General features: G+C 31.4%; 5 protein-coding genes across 7 annotated transcripts in view; all 5 read left to right on the top strand.

Annotated features, from left to right (window-relative positions):
* LOC104705780 (beta-glucuronosyltransferase GlcAT14B-like) overlaps positions 1-943 on the top strand; it is a 2,499-nt gene extending 1,556 nt beyond the window's left edge. Inside the window, exons 3-4 of the mRNA XM_010421852.2 lie at positions 1-85; positions 211-943. The exon at positions 1-85 is cut by the window's left edge and continues 30 nt beyond it. Coding sequence (XP_010420154.1) covers positions 1-85; positions 211-725 — 600 coding nt within the window. The 3' untranslated portion in view covers positions 726-943. The remainder of the gene's footprint in view (positions 86-210) is intronic.
* On the top strand, positions 1,671-2,836 carry LOC104705779 (paired amphipathic helix protein Sin3-like 1). Of its 2 annotated transcripts, none has more exons than XM_010421850.2 (4): positions 1,671-1,730; positions 1,841-1,887; positions 2,266-2,388; positions 2,505-2,836. In XM_010421850.2, exons 2-4 carry the CDS (start codon positions 1,847-1,849, stop codon positions 2,683-2,685), a joined length of 345 nt encoding a protein of 114 aa, XP_010420152.1. In that variant the 5' UTR covers positions 1,671-1,730; positions 1,841-1,846; the 3' UTR covers positions 2,686-2,836. The 2 variants fall into 2 exon arrangements, with proteins under 2 accessions (XP_010420152.1, XP_019084671.1); XM_019229126.1 differs by having other exon boundaries at positions 1,677-1,726.
* LOC104705778 (paired amphipathic helix protein Sin3-like 1) lies at positions 3,932-5,110 on the top strand. The gene is made up of 4 exons (XM_010421849.2): positions 3,932-3,999; positions 4,111-4,156; positions 4,544-4,666; positions 4,786-5,110. Exons 2-4 carry the CDS (start codon positions 4,113-4,115, stop codon positions 4,967-4,969), a joined length of 351 nt encoding a protein of 116 aa, XP_010420151.1. The 5' UTR covers positions 3,932-3,999; positions 4,111-4,112; the 3' UTR covers positions 4,970-5,110.
* Positions 8,459-9,573, top strand: LOC104705777 (paired amphipathic helix protein Sin3-like 2). Its single transcript, XM_010421847.2, has 4 exons — positions 8,459-8,557; positions 8,688-8,731; positions 8,973-9,095; positions 9,236-9,573. The coding sequence occupies exons 2-4, from the start codon at positions 8,712-8,714 to the stop codon at positions 9,402-9,404; spliced, it is 312 nt and encodes a 103-aa protein (XP_010420149.1). The 5' UTR covers positions 8,459-8,557; positions 8,688-8,711; the 3' UTR covers positions 9,405-9,573.
* LOC104709142 (paired amphipathic helix protein Sin3-like 2) overlaps positions 12,665-13,326 on the top strand; it is an 11,691-nt gene continuing 11,029 nt past the window's right edge. The window contains exons 1-2 of one of the 2 annotated variants that reach the window (XM_019228271.1): positions 12,665-12,977; positions 13,103-13,185. In XM_019228271.1, coding sequence (XP_019083816.1) covers positions 13,109-13,185 — 77 coding nt within the window. In that variant the 5' untranslated portion in view covers positions 12,665-12,977; positions 13,103-13,108. Of the gene's footprint in view, positions 12,978-13,070; positions 13,186-13,326 lie in introns of both variants that reach the window. The other variant, XM_019228270.1, reaches the window with a different exon arrangement.

The following is a 13,326-nucleotide window of genomic DNA, read 5'->3' as shown; positions in this document are numbered from 1 at the left end:
CCTGGTTTGTATATGTCAAAGAAAGCAGATGTTTTCTGGGTTTCACAGAAGAGAAGTATGCCTACAGCTTTCAAACTCTTCACAGGTGTGTGATTCCATTTTTGGGTTTTGAACATTTTCGGAAATTGTCTAATTGTAGAATCCTTGTGGGGTGGGTCTTCCTTTTATCTTTGTGTAACAATTGATGTGATATGGTTATATATATTATAGGATCTGCGTGGATGATGTTATCTAGACCATTTGTGGATTATTTCATATGGGGATGGGACAATCTTCCTCGGATTGTATTAATGTACTATGCGAACTTCCTCTCTTCGCCAGAAGGCTACTTCCACACCGTGATCTGCAACGCTCGTGAGTTTACAAACACAACAGTGAACGGTGACCTGCATTTTATCTCATGGGACAATCCTCCGAAGCAACATCCTCACCATCTCACGCTCGATGATTTCCAGAGAATGGTGGACAGTAACGCTCCTTTCGCTAGAAAATTCCGTAGAGATGAGCCTGTGCTCGATAAGATTGATTCTCAACTCTTGTCGCGGAGTCACGGGATGGTCACTCCTGGTGGTTGGTGTATCGGTACGAGGGAAAACGGAAGCGATCCGTGTACGGAGATTGGTGATACTTCCGTTATTAAACCTGGTCTTGGAGCTAAACGTGTCGAGAAACTCATAACCTATTTGTTATCAACTGAGAATTTCAGACCACGGCAATGCAGGTAATGGGCAAATTAGATTTTTTTGTCATAGAAGATGGCTACGTGGGTTTTTTTTTTTTACACAAACGGAGTGCGTGATGATGAATCAATACTTTGATTGATGTATAGAGAGATTTTTGTAATTTCCTCTTCTGGGAAAGCGCCGAAATTTGCGTGAAGAACAACTTATAATTGAATTTGTTTTATATTACCGACTTAATTCAAGTTGGACCTTTTCCTGCTTCTCATACCCTACTTTATAGGTATGTCACATGTATATATATATATATATATATATATTTTTTGTGTTACCAGGTTTGTCACATATTAGTCATGTCCTTTGTTATAATTTGTCATGATGAAATAACCAGACTAAACATAGGTGTTCCATTGATTTTATTGCTATTTAATTGATTTGCTACATTATTTTACTAACTCACATTGATATTGTTGTTAAAAGACTTATAGATACACACCCCTGTAACTTGACTTTATCAAATGATTTGGAAAATAGACTTATATTACTATTTCAGATTATATATTACTTCTGCTCCGTATATTTTTATTCTCATAAATTCTACAAGGGAAAAGAAAATATTTATTCAAAAAAGTGACATGTGAGTTTTATACAAAAAAATCATCAAAGCAGAAGCCATAAGCTTATCAAACATATATAATAAAAATGTCACAGAATATATAAACGACTACAATGGCATATTGTTGCAGTACATATTTTTGCTCATCAACTGATCCTGTAACAAAAAAAAAAAAAAAAAAAAAACCCAAAATTTAAATTTTAAATCAAAGAAAAAAAGACAGAGAAATACTTAAATAAGGCCTAACCTCAGCTTTTAGAAGCCCATTATAGTATTATTATAGGCCCAGATAAGCTACGAAGAGATGACACCATTTTTTGGCCGCCTTTATTTATATCTTCTTCACCATACACGTTGAGATTCTGCTCTACACACTCGTAGCCTCACATAGGTCACAACGCTTCATCGGATCTGCCTAGAATTTTTTTGCGTAAGTAAGTGTTGCTTCTCGATTCTACTCTCATTTCAAAGATCTGACTCGATTTGTTTCCCTTTCTCTGTAATCTCTCTCGAATAATCAATCTTTTGTTTATCCCGGCCGTAGCTAGCAATGAGTCGGACTGGTGATTCAAGTGTAACTTCAAACGTGCAGTGAGTTCGCTTTTCAATTTTCATCGTAACTTTATTGTTCTATTTCTCTTTCAAAGTCTTTTAAATTTATATGGGGTTTCCCTTCAACTAGCTGGTTCTTGACAAAACAACGGGGTTTTAATTAATTAGGTTTCCTAGTATTCAATATTGTGTTGTTCATCGTACGTGGGTTGTTTTGACGCGTAATGATGAATAATGAGTTGATATCTACTTTGTTTAAAGGGTATTCATAACGTTCTCACATGCGTGCGACACTCTCTGAGTTCTTCTTTTGGCTCTTGTGGTTTTCTTGATGTGCATGTATATTAAGAACATGTTTTGGTCTTTGGGTTATATGGGTATAATTAAGTTGTTTTAACTAGAGCTTGTTTGCTACAGGCCTGTAAGAACAAACACACATAGTGCAGCTATGTCATTCCTTCTGGAAGTGCGAGAGACGTTTCGTGATCAAAGGGACAAATTTGAAACCTTCCTCAAGATAGTGAAAGAGTGGAGTAAAGGGTAAGATCTTGATTTTTATGATATTTTTTTTAATTTTCTTTCTGTGATTGATGTGAATGTATTTTGTTTAGAATCAAAGATTGCAAACTAATTAAACCTGGTGAGCTTTCATGTAGGATGAGAGACAGGCCTAATTATGCTACTTTGGTTGCTCGAGTGAAGCAGTTGTTTAATGGACACAATAACTTAATCATCGGATTTAACACCTTTTTGCTACCTGAGTATCAAATACCTCTTGAGGATGCAGATGACAGTGAGGAAGAATGCTCAGTTATATCCACCGCAAGGGACTATTGAAATTTCTGGTCATGCAAGGGCACATATGCATACTTGCTTTTTCACAAATGGCGACACCAAAAATCTTTAAATTACTCTCTCTCTATATATATATATATATCTCTCTCTCTATTCCGTTCTTGATGGTTTTATCGAGTATGTTGTTGCTTAATAACCCATGAGGAAACTTTTGACTATATTTAAGTTTGATTTTTTCTCCATCTTCTTAAATTTCACTTAAATTTTCTCAAAGGTATGATTTTAATCAACATCCTTACAAATAGGAATACAACATTAATTATTTAACTGATCTGTATATAACTGAGTTAATTCAGTACTACATATTACTACTTCGGTTCAGGTGAAATTATGTAGGTGATAAAATATGTTGATCAAGATTAAATATTACTTCTACTCTGAATAATTTTATTGTTAAAGATTGAAATCTGAAGAACATGTGAAAAATATTCAAAAAGTCATCAAAGCAGAAGCAACAACTTATCAAATAAATATACAGTAAAAGTGTCACAAAATATATAAACGAATATGTAATTCAAATGGCATATTGTTGAAGTATATTTGCTCATAAACTGACTGATACCATAAAAAAAAAGAATTCCAGAATTTAAAAATCAAAAACAAAGCAACAAACCAGATGAATACCTAAATAAAGCCTAAAAAGAACACCAAAGCGTTTCCCTAGTGATTCTTTCTAGGGATCTCTTGTTTTTTTTAGTATATTGTTCGTCATGCAAGCGTTGTGTTTCTGTGATTATGCTCTATTCTCGTCGCAAAGTCGCAACGCTTCATGGACCCTGCCTATATTTATCTTGAGTATGTACGTATAGTGCTGACTGTGATATGGAGGTGTTTCTCTCGATCTGCTCTCATTTCGACGGAGGAACCGTTGGATCTAAGTGGTTTTGTGGCTAATCAAACTCTTTTTCAGAGATTTCAAAATGTTCGGATGATTGTTAAGGCTAATTTCGTTACTTATCGTGGTCCGACGACTACAAGGGTCAATGGCGGCATATTGTTTTTTGAATGGCGGCATATTGTTGCAGTACATTATTGATACTGTTAAAAATAGTTAAAAAACACAAAACCCAAAACTTAAAATTTTAAAACAAAGAAAAAGAGACAGATGAATACTTAAATAAGGCCTAACCTTGGGCCTATTTATAATATTGTTATAGACCCAAATAACCTACGAAGAGATGGCACTATCTTTAGCCGCCTTTATTTATATCTTGTACGTTGAGATTCTGCTGTACACTCGTAGCCTCACATAGGTCACAACGCTTCATCGGATCTGCCTAGAATTTTCTTGTGTATGTAAGTGTTTCTTCTCCATTCTAATCTCATTTCAAAGATCTGACTTGATTTGTTTCATTCCCTATCCCTGTAATCTCTCTCTAATTATTAATCTTTTGTTTATCCCGGCAGCAATGATGAATCGGACTGGTGATTCAAGTGTGGCTTCAAACGTACAGTGAGTTCGCTTTTCAAAGTTCATCGTAACTTTGTTGTTCTATTTCTCTTTCAAGTCTTTTAAGTTTATATGGGTTTCCCCTTCAACTAGTTGGTTCTTGACAAAACAACGGGGTTAGGTTAGGTTTCCTATAGTCTTGAATTGTGTTGTTGATGGTGGATTGTGTATTGTAATTGACGCGAAATGATGAATAATAATTTGATGTCTACTTTGTTTAAAGAGTATTTATAACGTTCTCAGAACATGCGTGCGACACTCTCTGAGTTCTTCTTTTGGCTCTTGTGGTTTTCTTGATGTGCATGTATCAGAATATATATGTTTTGGTCTTTGGGTTAATTATATGGATTTAAGTAAATTGTCTTGGTAACTAGAGCTTGTTTGCTACAGGCCTGTAAGAACAAGAACATTAAGTGAAGCTTTGTCATTCATTCTGGAAGTGCGAGAGACGTTTCGTGATCAAAGTAACAGATATTCAACCTTCCTCAAGATAGTGCACGAGTGGAAAGAACAGTAAGATATTGATTTTTATTATCTTTTTTTTTTTGTTTCTTTCTGTGTAATTTATTTGAATGCATTTTGTCAAGGATCAAAGATTTCAAACTAATTAAACATGGTGAGCTTTCTTACAGAAAGAGAGAGAACAGGGTTGATTTTCCTGCTGTGGTTGCTCGAGTGAAGGAGGTGTTCAATGGACACAAAAACTTAATCATCGGACTTAACGGATTTTTGCTACCTGCGGATAAAATACCTCTTGATGATGAGGATGACAATGAAGAAGAAGGCTCAGTTATGTCCACCGCAAGACACTATTGAAATTTCTGGTCATGAAGGGCACATGCATACATGCTTTTGCACAAATGGCGACATTCAAAATCTTCAAATTAGTCTCTCTCTATTCAGTTCTTGATGGTTTTATCGAGTATGTTGCTTTGTAATCCATGAGGAAACTTTTGACTGTACTAAAGTTTTTTTTTTCCTATCTTCTTAACGTTTACTTAAATTTTCTCATAGATATGATTTTAATCAACATCCTTACAAATAGGAATAGATCATTAATTATCTAACTGATCCTTACATATATAACTGAGTTGATAAAGTACATATCACTACTTCGGCTGAGGTGATATTATTTAGGTGATAAAATATATTGATCAAGATTAAATATTACTTTTCTGCTATGAATATTTTTATTGTTAAAGATTGTATATGAAAAAAATATATGAAGAACATATGTGAAAATAATTCAAAAGACAAAAGTCATCATATAGCTAAAGCAACAACTTGTCAAATAAAAATGTCACAAAATATATATACGAATATAAGATTTTGAATATACGAATATGAGTATCAAATGCTCATCATCTGATACTTAAAAAAAATAAAATAAAGAAATTAACCCACACCAGATCTTGAACGTAGAGGCTATAGCGTCACACGATCTGTGGATATAGCACACGTTTTTTGGACCTCGAGGTACATTAAACGATATCAATGTTCTTGATCGCTCTCCAGTTTTAGATGATATATTACAAGGTCATGCTCCAAAAGTGAATTACATTGTCAACGACCGCGAGTATCATTTGGCTTACTATCTCACCGATGGTATTTATCCGAAATGAACTACTTTTATTCAATCTATTCAACTCCCACAATATCCAAAGGCATCCTTGTTTGCTACATGTCAAAAAGCTATCCGTAAGAATGTCGAGCATGCTTTTGGAGTCTTGCAAGCTCACTTCGCTGTAGTCAAAAATCCGGCTCTTATTCATGATAAGGAAACAATTGGAAAGATTATGAGAGTGTGTATCATACTTCACAATATGATAGTAGAGCACGAACGAAATGGGTACAAACCAGTTAAATCCAACCGAACTAGTAGAAGCAAACAGAACTTCACATGTGGACTCAGATATACCTTCAAATGTCAGCAATATGATGACCATACTGAGCAAGCAGAAGGAAGTTCGTAATCAAATAAAACATCAACAATTGAAAGATGATTTGGTTGAGCATATAAGGCAAAAATTTGGCACAGATCAAGATTAAAACTAATCTTTTTCCCCATTTGTGATTTCTGCTTCTATTTATATATGCTTTTCTGTTTTGTATGTTTAAAAGTTTATGAATGCAATAATAAAATCTTCATAGTTTAAACATTTAAAAATTAATTTTTTTTTTTTAACCTAAGAACCTCACTTTTAAGAGATTACCATTGGAGAAGTACAAATTTAATTAACAAACAAAAGGTTATTATCTTATAAAAGTACACTTTTTAATACTAAAAAATGTAAGAACCCTAAAAATCAGAACCTACCAATAAAGATGCTCTTTGTGCATTAAGGTCAATGGTAATTCCTTAATAAAGCCTAAACTCTGACTTTAAAAGCTCATTAATAACAGTGTTGGAAAAAAACTCATTAACTACAGTATTACAATTACTAGAAGAAATTCGTAACATTTTTCATAAAACTATAATATAATAATAAAATTATTGTTATATTTCTTTTAAAATTTATTGTTTGAGAGAGTATTTACTTTTAATATTATAATTGTTTCATAAATCTACATATATCTTTTTAGATACTAATTATTTTAGAATGTTACAATATTTTAATTTGTCTGCTGTTTATTACAGTTTTAATTATTGTTAGTTGTATTTGCATCATTATTTTGTGAAATATTTTAAAGTAGTAATTATAATATTGTAATTGTGAGCAAATAAAATTTATTACTTCATCAATCACATAAATTTAGTTTTACCAACCCGCCGTTGTGGAACATTAAATACACATTTTTTTCTTCATAGATTGAATAATATATATTCAATTTTAAAAAAATCAAATTATGCAGAAACAGTTATACAAATGTATTATATGATAATTCAAAACAATTTGTAAGTGAAATAAAAGAAAGATAATAGGAGAATCATAATTTAAAATCTTTCAAATATAGTTATTAAAATAATCAAAATATTTGATATAAAATGATAATTCAAAATAATTTGTAAATGAAATAAAAGAAAAATAATAAGAGAATCATACTTTAAAATCTTAACAAAATTTTCTAAATATAGTTATTAAAAATAATCATATTGTATACTTAGATATAAAATCTTAGTTTTTCAATTCTAATTGGTTTACATTTTTTTAAAGTTAGTTAGTAATTTTCGTCCATAACTAATTAGGGAGAGAAAGTAATTTTTTAAAAACTAATAATTATTTCAAAGATTTTATTAGTCTAATATTTAAATTACATATTTAAATAATGATTAGTTTATATATGTGGAACATTAAAAACATATTTTTTTCTTCATAGATTGAGTAATATATCTTCATTTTAAAATTTCAAATCACAACATATGCAGAAAAAAAATTCTACATATTTATTAATCTGATGTATTATATGATAATTCAAAACAATTTGTAAATGAAATAAAAGAAAGATAATATTAGAATTATAGTTTAAAATCTTAACAAAATCTTCCACATATAGTTATTAAAAATAATCGTATTGTATACTTAGATATAAAATAATAATTCAAAACAATTTGTAAATGAAATAAAAGTAAGATAATAGGATAATCATAATTTAAAAGCTTAACAAAATCTTCCAAATATAGTTACTAAATATAATCATATTGTATACTTAGATATAAAATGAGAATTCAAAACAATTTATAAATGAAATAAAAGTAAGGTAATAGGATAATCATAATTTAAAATCTTAACCAAATTTTCCAAATACAGTTATTAAAAATAATCATATTGTATACTTAGATATAAAATGATAATTCAAAACAATTTGTAAATGAAATAAAAGTAAAGATTATAGGATAATCATAATTTAAAATCTTAATAAAATCATTGAAATATAGTTATTAAAAATATTCATACTGTATACTTAGATATAAAATGATAATTCAAAAAAATTTGTAAATGAAATAAAAGAAAGATAATAGGATAGTCATTATTTAAAATCTTAACAAAATCTTCCAAAAATAATTATTAAAAATAATCATATTGTATAATTGGATATAAAATCTTATTTAAATTCTTATTGGTTTATAATTATTATATTATAAACTAATATTTATTTCAAAATTTTTATTACTCTTAATACTTAAATTATATATTTAATTTTACTGAAATATTAAACATTTGCTTTTAAGATCAATGGTATGCTAATAATTTTTTACACTTAATTAATATAGTAGGATTTTATATTTGTCCTTCACAATTAATATTAATAATAGTAGGATTATTGCAGCCCCAAAAAAAAGTTAGGAAGTGACGATACCTTTTGGCGCCTTTCTTTATATGCGTTTGTGTTGTGTGATTATGCTCTATTCTCATCGCAAAGTCGCAACGCTTCGTGGACTCTGCCTAGATTTATCTTGAGTATGTACGTATAGCCGACTGTCATATGGAAGTGTTTCTTCTCGATATGCTCTCATTTCTAAGAACTGTTTCATCTGTTTAATTCATGCCCTTTTGTAATCTCTAACTGTTGATCTTTTGTTTTATTTCGGCAGCAAGTGAGGCGAGCTGGTGATAAAATGGACGCTTCAAACGAAAGGTGAGTTCCCTTATCAATGTTCATCGGAACTTTTTTTTGTTCTATTTCGTTCTTGACATAAGTATGGGTTAGTTTCCTAGTCTTGAAGTATGTTGGTGTCTCTGACTTCTTATTTTGTCTTGTGAATTATGGTTTTCCTTGATTTGCATGTGTGTAGGAACATGTTAAAGTCTGTATTTACTGGTTATATATGGATTTGATGATATCGGCTTTTTTTAACTATAGAGCTCGATTGGTGCAGGCGTAGACAAGAAAATAGGAATAATGCTGCAACATTCCTTGCGGAAGTGAAAGATACGTTTCACGATCAAAGGGACAAATATGTTATGTTCCTTAGCATTATGAAAGAGTTAAGGAACGTAAGGTAAGATCTTGATTTATATCATATAGCTTTTGTTCTTGTTTTAAATTTGAAATCGTTAGCATCAAAGATTTTTAAAAACTAAGTAATTAAGCCTGATGAGGTTGCTAATAGAAAGAAACGTTCTACCTCTTGATTAACAGGAATGATCATTCTAATGTGGAGTCTGTGGTTGCTCGAGCGAAGGAGTTGTTTAGCGGACATAACAACTTAATCATCGAATTTAACGCCTTTTTGCCAGCTGATTATAAAATAACTGTTGATGACGATGAGGAAGAAGACTCATGTATTTCCACCGCAAGAGACTATTGAGATTTCTTGTCATGCATGAAGGGAAGTGCACATGCTTTTACAAATATGGTGACACCAAAATATCCACATTTGTCTCTCTCTCTCTCTATCTATCTATATATTGGTTCTTGATGGTTTTATCAAGTATGTTGCTTTGTAATCCATGAGGAAACGTTTGATTATAATGAAGTTTGACCTTTTATACCTTAACGTACACTTCAAATCTATTATGAATTTAATTACTTGAATAAACCTCGTTAGATATTGTAAAAGCATGAATAACTGATCCTTATTAAATTTAGGTGACATGTAAATATAATATAACTGTTTTTATTAAGATGTATGATTTGTTTAGGGTGATAGTGTTACTTAAATTTGATTCTTAATGATTGGCTGTCAGTAAGTACAAAATTATATATTTTTTTCATACACAGTCACAGAGCCAAAATTTATATTTGATCCTTTTTGATTGCGTTCTGATTTTGCTCTGTTTGTCTTCTTGAGTTCTGCTTAGAATATTCAGTGATCGGAGTGTTTCTTTCTTCTTGATTCAGCTCTCACTTCAAAGATCCGAGTCATGTGTTTCGTATATCTTCCTCTCTATTCTCTCTGAAAGTGTGTCGCTTTGTAGTACAGCCTCCGTTGGGCTCTTATCGAAGTTAAAACGAGTCGTGAGTTCCCTTTTCAATGTTCATCGTGATAATTGATTGTTCTATTCCCTTTTTTAAAAGAACAATGGGTTTCCTAAAACTAGTTGGGAAAAGTATTGGTTAGTTTACTAAAAACTTGAAATGTGGTTTTCTCGATTCTGTTGGCGATCTGATCGTGGCTTGTTTTGACGCATATATAGTGATTAACAAGAATCCACTTGCTGTTTTCTCTTGCGAGTCTCTAAGTTCTTCTTTTGTTTTTGTGGCGAATTGTGTGGGTTGTTTACATGTTAATATGTGTCTGTCTCTATTGATCATTTATCCCATATTAATAAAGGAACCGTTTCTAGAATCAAAATGGACAAATATTTAAGGTTATGAAAGACTTAAAGAGGCATGTACAGAGAGGTAAGATCTTTGGTTTGCGGCTTTGTGAATTTTTTTTAGATTTGGTTTGGTGATCATAGGTTGAGAATTGAGATCATCTTGTTGCTTGGATAAAAAGAAACTTACTAATTTTGAAGCCCATACAATGATCTGAGCGTTTTAAGATCGGCGGAGTCCAGTTTCTGGCCCAACACTATCTTTCTTTGCAAAGTGAATGTGGCTTAATTTTGTAACTCCATTCATTATTTTATTTTAGGGGTTACAGCTTGTTTTGGCGCAGAAATGTACAAGTTTCAATACCTGGAAACGTTGTCACCGAAGTAGAGAGCATTGCTTTGGCTTACTTAAAGGTTCTGACAGACTACAAGGCAGAAAAGTAAGGTACTACAGTATTTTTTTGTTTTGTTTTCTATCAGATAAAACATTCTTCTTAGACCGAAGGGATCTAGAAATATGTTAATGTTGTCGCACGAGTGAAGGAGCTGTTTAAGGGACATCACAATTTATTTCTCAGATTTATCAGAGCAAGTTGCAACCTTGATTTGAAGAAGAAACTCTTGATGACACGAATGGATTGGTGGTTTTATATAGTACTCAGTTCTTGGTACATTTTTGATTATTATTTTTTTTTTAATCTTTTTGGCTCCAAAGTTACTTCTAGGTCTGGGCATAAAAACCATACCTGAATATCCAATCCGGAACCTGATCTGAAAAATCGGGTTCGGGTTGGGTACGGGTTTGCCTATAAAACCCTATTGAGTTCTATTTTTTAATACCCGTGAATTCAGGTTAGGATCGGGTAATACCCAATACCCGTTTGGGTACCCATTAAACCCAAACATATAAACATATTTATAATATTTATCATTAATATAATGCAATTATCCCAAAATTATGATTATAATTTTGAATATTTCATTTAGTTTTATAACTAAATATCAAAAATAATCAAAATATCTAAAATATTTTGTTATGTAAGTCAAAATTTAAATAAATTTATTTAAATTTAATTATATTTTTTCGGGTACCCAGTAGTTCGGATACTAATCGGGTTCTAAAATTTGTAACTCAAACCGACCCGAACTCGATAATACCCAAACCGAACCGAACCCATATATCTAAAAATACCTAATAGATTCTATTTTTTTAAACCCATTTACCTGAACCCAAATGGATAATACCCGAAACCGAATGGGTTACCCGAATACCCAGCCCTAGTTACTTCTCAATTCAATGTCGATTCAAGTTTAAACTTTTCTAACATTCTTTTGCCTCTTTTATCAATGAATTCATTCTCCTTTGGTAAAGAATTAATTACAATTGTCAACAGATATTATCAATCAGTGATCTAATAATTTAGGAGATAATTTTTTTTTTTTACTTCTGCTCAGGAATATGAATATTTATTCTCATGGATTAAAAATAATCTCTGAAGTCTGACATGTGAATTTTATTCAAAAGATCATCATAGCAGAAGTAAGTTTTTCAAAACAAGTTTGGATTAAAACTATACACAATTTTGGCTCTCATTAAAGTATAGTTTATCTTTCATACTTTTGTTTTAATCAGAATAGCGTATACTGCCAATTAGGCAAAGTAATCACAGAGCCCATAAAACAAAAAAACCAAAAAAATTGAAGATTGAAAAAAAACAAAACTATAAAAGAGAGATCAGAGGTGGTTAAAAAGTCTCGGTCACGGTTAATCTGAAACACGGACCAATATGTTATTCATCATATCTCTCTTATATATATATATATATATATAGTATCTCTAATCCTAATAATAATAGATCAAAAAACGAAATCTAATATAGCTCATAAGATAAAAGAGAAACAAAAAAAATTAAGATCGATCATCAGAGACTTAAATACTAAGAATCATATAGATTACATCTCCTTCATATTGTTGCAGTATTTGCTCATCACCTGATCTCACTAACTACGAAACCAAGAAAGCAAAAACACGAAATCTAAGTACTAATAAAAACACAGAAGGGAGAAAAAAGATGTATGAACAACAAGAAGTTATATAGATCGACGATAATGTCTGTAGCTGTAATGTTATCTCCTCTTTATATATATATCTTTGGTTCGCTGAAAGAAAACCCTAATTACCTAAACGAGTATTGTTAATGGGCCTAATTTCGGCCTTTTACTAAACCTATTATAATATTTAAGGCCCAATCAAAATAACGAAAAAGACATTTATTTTTGTTTGGTGCGGCTGATTGATTTACAAAAACAAACTGAAGAAAGAAGAATCTTCATTCCGGGGGAGGCTAATTCATTCCGTCGTTGTTTCTTCTTCTTCTTCCTTCTTCCTCCTTATTCGACTTTCTCAGTCGTAGCAGCAAAAATAATCTTTCTCTCCTCATTACTTCTGATTTTAACTCTGTTGTCATCGGAATTCTTCTTCGGGGTTTTGTCACAATCTGGGAATTTTAAAGTTTCGCCGGAATTTGATCGGAAGTGTTTCTTCTTGATTCTGCTCTTATCTGAGAGAGATCTGGGTGATTCATTGAGTCGTATCTCTGGGAAATCTGGAGCGCGACTAAGTAAGTTTCATTAACTTCATCTGAATTGGAGTTTCTAATTTGGGATTTTTTGGGTTTACCTTCTCTGTTTCTATTAACTTAAGATTTTCGAAGTTTTTTTTTTGTTTTGGTTTCTTCACTCTCAGGCAGCAATGAAGCGGAATAGGGATGATCTTTACGCAACCGGGTCTCAATTCAAACGTCCTATGGGCTCTTCTCGTGGCGAATCGTGAGTTCCCTTTTTTTTTTTTTTCACATACTTTGAAATTCAAGTCGACACATTATGTGTTTTTGATTCCCTTCCAAAAAAAAAAAAAAAAAGTCTTTGAATTTTTTAGGGGAAACTGGTCAAGTTTACTAATCTTGATTT

This window comes from Camelina sativa, chromosome 8 (assembly GCF_000633955.1).
Source record: "Camelina sativa cultivar DH55 chromosome 8, Cs, whole genome shotgun sequence".
In the NCBI taxonomy this organism is placed as follows: Eukaryota; Viridiplantae; Streptophyta; class Magnoliopsida; order Brassicales; family Brassicaceae; genus Camelina; species Camelina sativa.
The sequence above is the reverse complement of the archived record's forward strand: the minus strand, read 5'-3'. Positions and strand labels throughout refer to the sequence as shown.

What these genes read in the sequence shown, in the direction of transcription:
- LOC104705777 (XM_010421847.2), top strand. Translation starts at nt 8,712, where the DNA reads ATGGACGCTTCAAACGAAAG. An exon ending in ATGGACGCTTCAAACGAAAG is followed by an intron (nt 8,732 to 8,972) that starts GTGAGTTCCCTT and finishes CGATTGGTGCAG; the next exon opens with GCGTAGACAAGAAAATAGGA. An exon ending in AAAGAGTTAAGGAACGTAAG is followed by an intron (nt 9,096 to 9,235) that starts GTAAGATCTTGA and finishes CTTGATTAACAG; the next exon opens with GAATGATCATTCTAATGTGG.
- LOC104705779 (XM_010421850.2), top strand. Translation starts at nt 1,847, where the DNA reads ATGAGTCGGACTGGTGATTCAAGTGTAACTTCAAACGTGCA. An exon ending in AGTGTAACTTCAAACGTGCA is followed by an intron (nt 1,888 to 2,265) that starts GTGAGTTCGCTT and finishes TGTTTGCTACAG; the next exon opens with GCCTGTAAGAACAAACACAC. An exon ending in GTGAAAGAGTGGAGTAAAGG is followed by an intron (nt 2,389 to 2,504) that starts GTAAGATCTTGA and finishes GCTTTCATGTAG; the next exon opens with GATGAGAGACAGGCCTAATT.
- LOC104705778 (XM_010421849.2), top strand. Translation starts at nt 4,113, where the DNA reads ATGATGAATCGGACTGGTGATTCAAGTGTGGCTTCAAACGTACA. An exon ending in AGTGTGGCTTCAAACGTACA is followed by an intron (nt 4,157 to 4,543) that starts GTGAGTTCGCTT and finishes TGTTTGCTACAG; the next exon opens with GCCTGTAAGAACAAGAACAT. An exon ending in GTGCACGAGTGGAAAGAACA is followed by an intron (nt 4,667 to 4,785) that starts GTAAGATATTGA and finishes GCTTTCTTACAG; the next exon opens with AAAGAGAGAGAACAGGGTTG.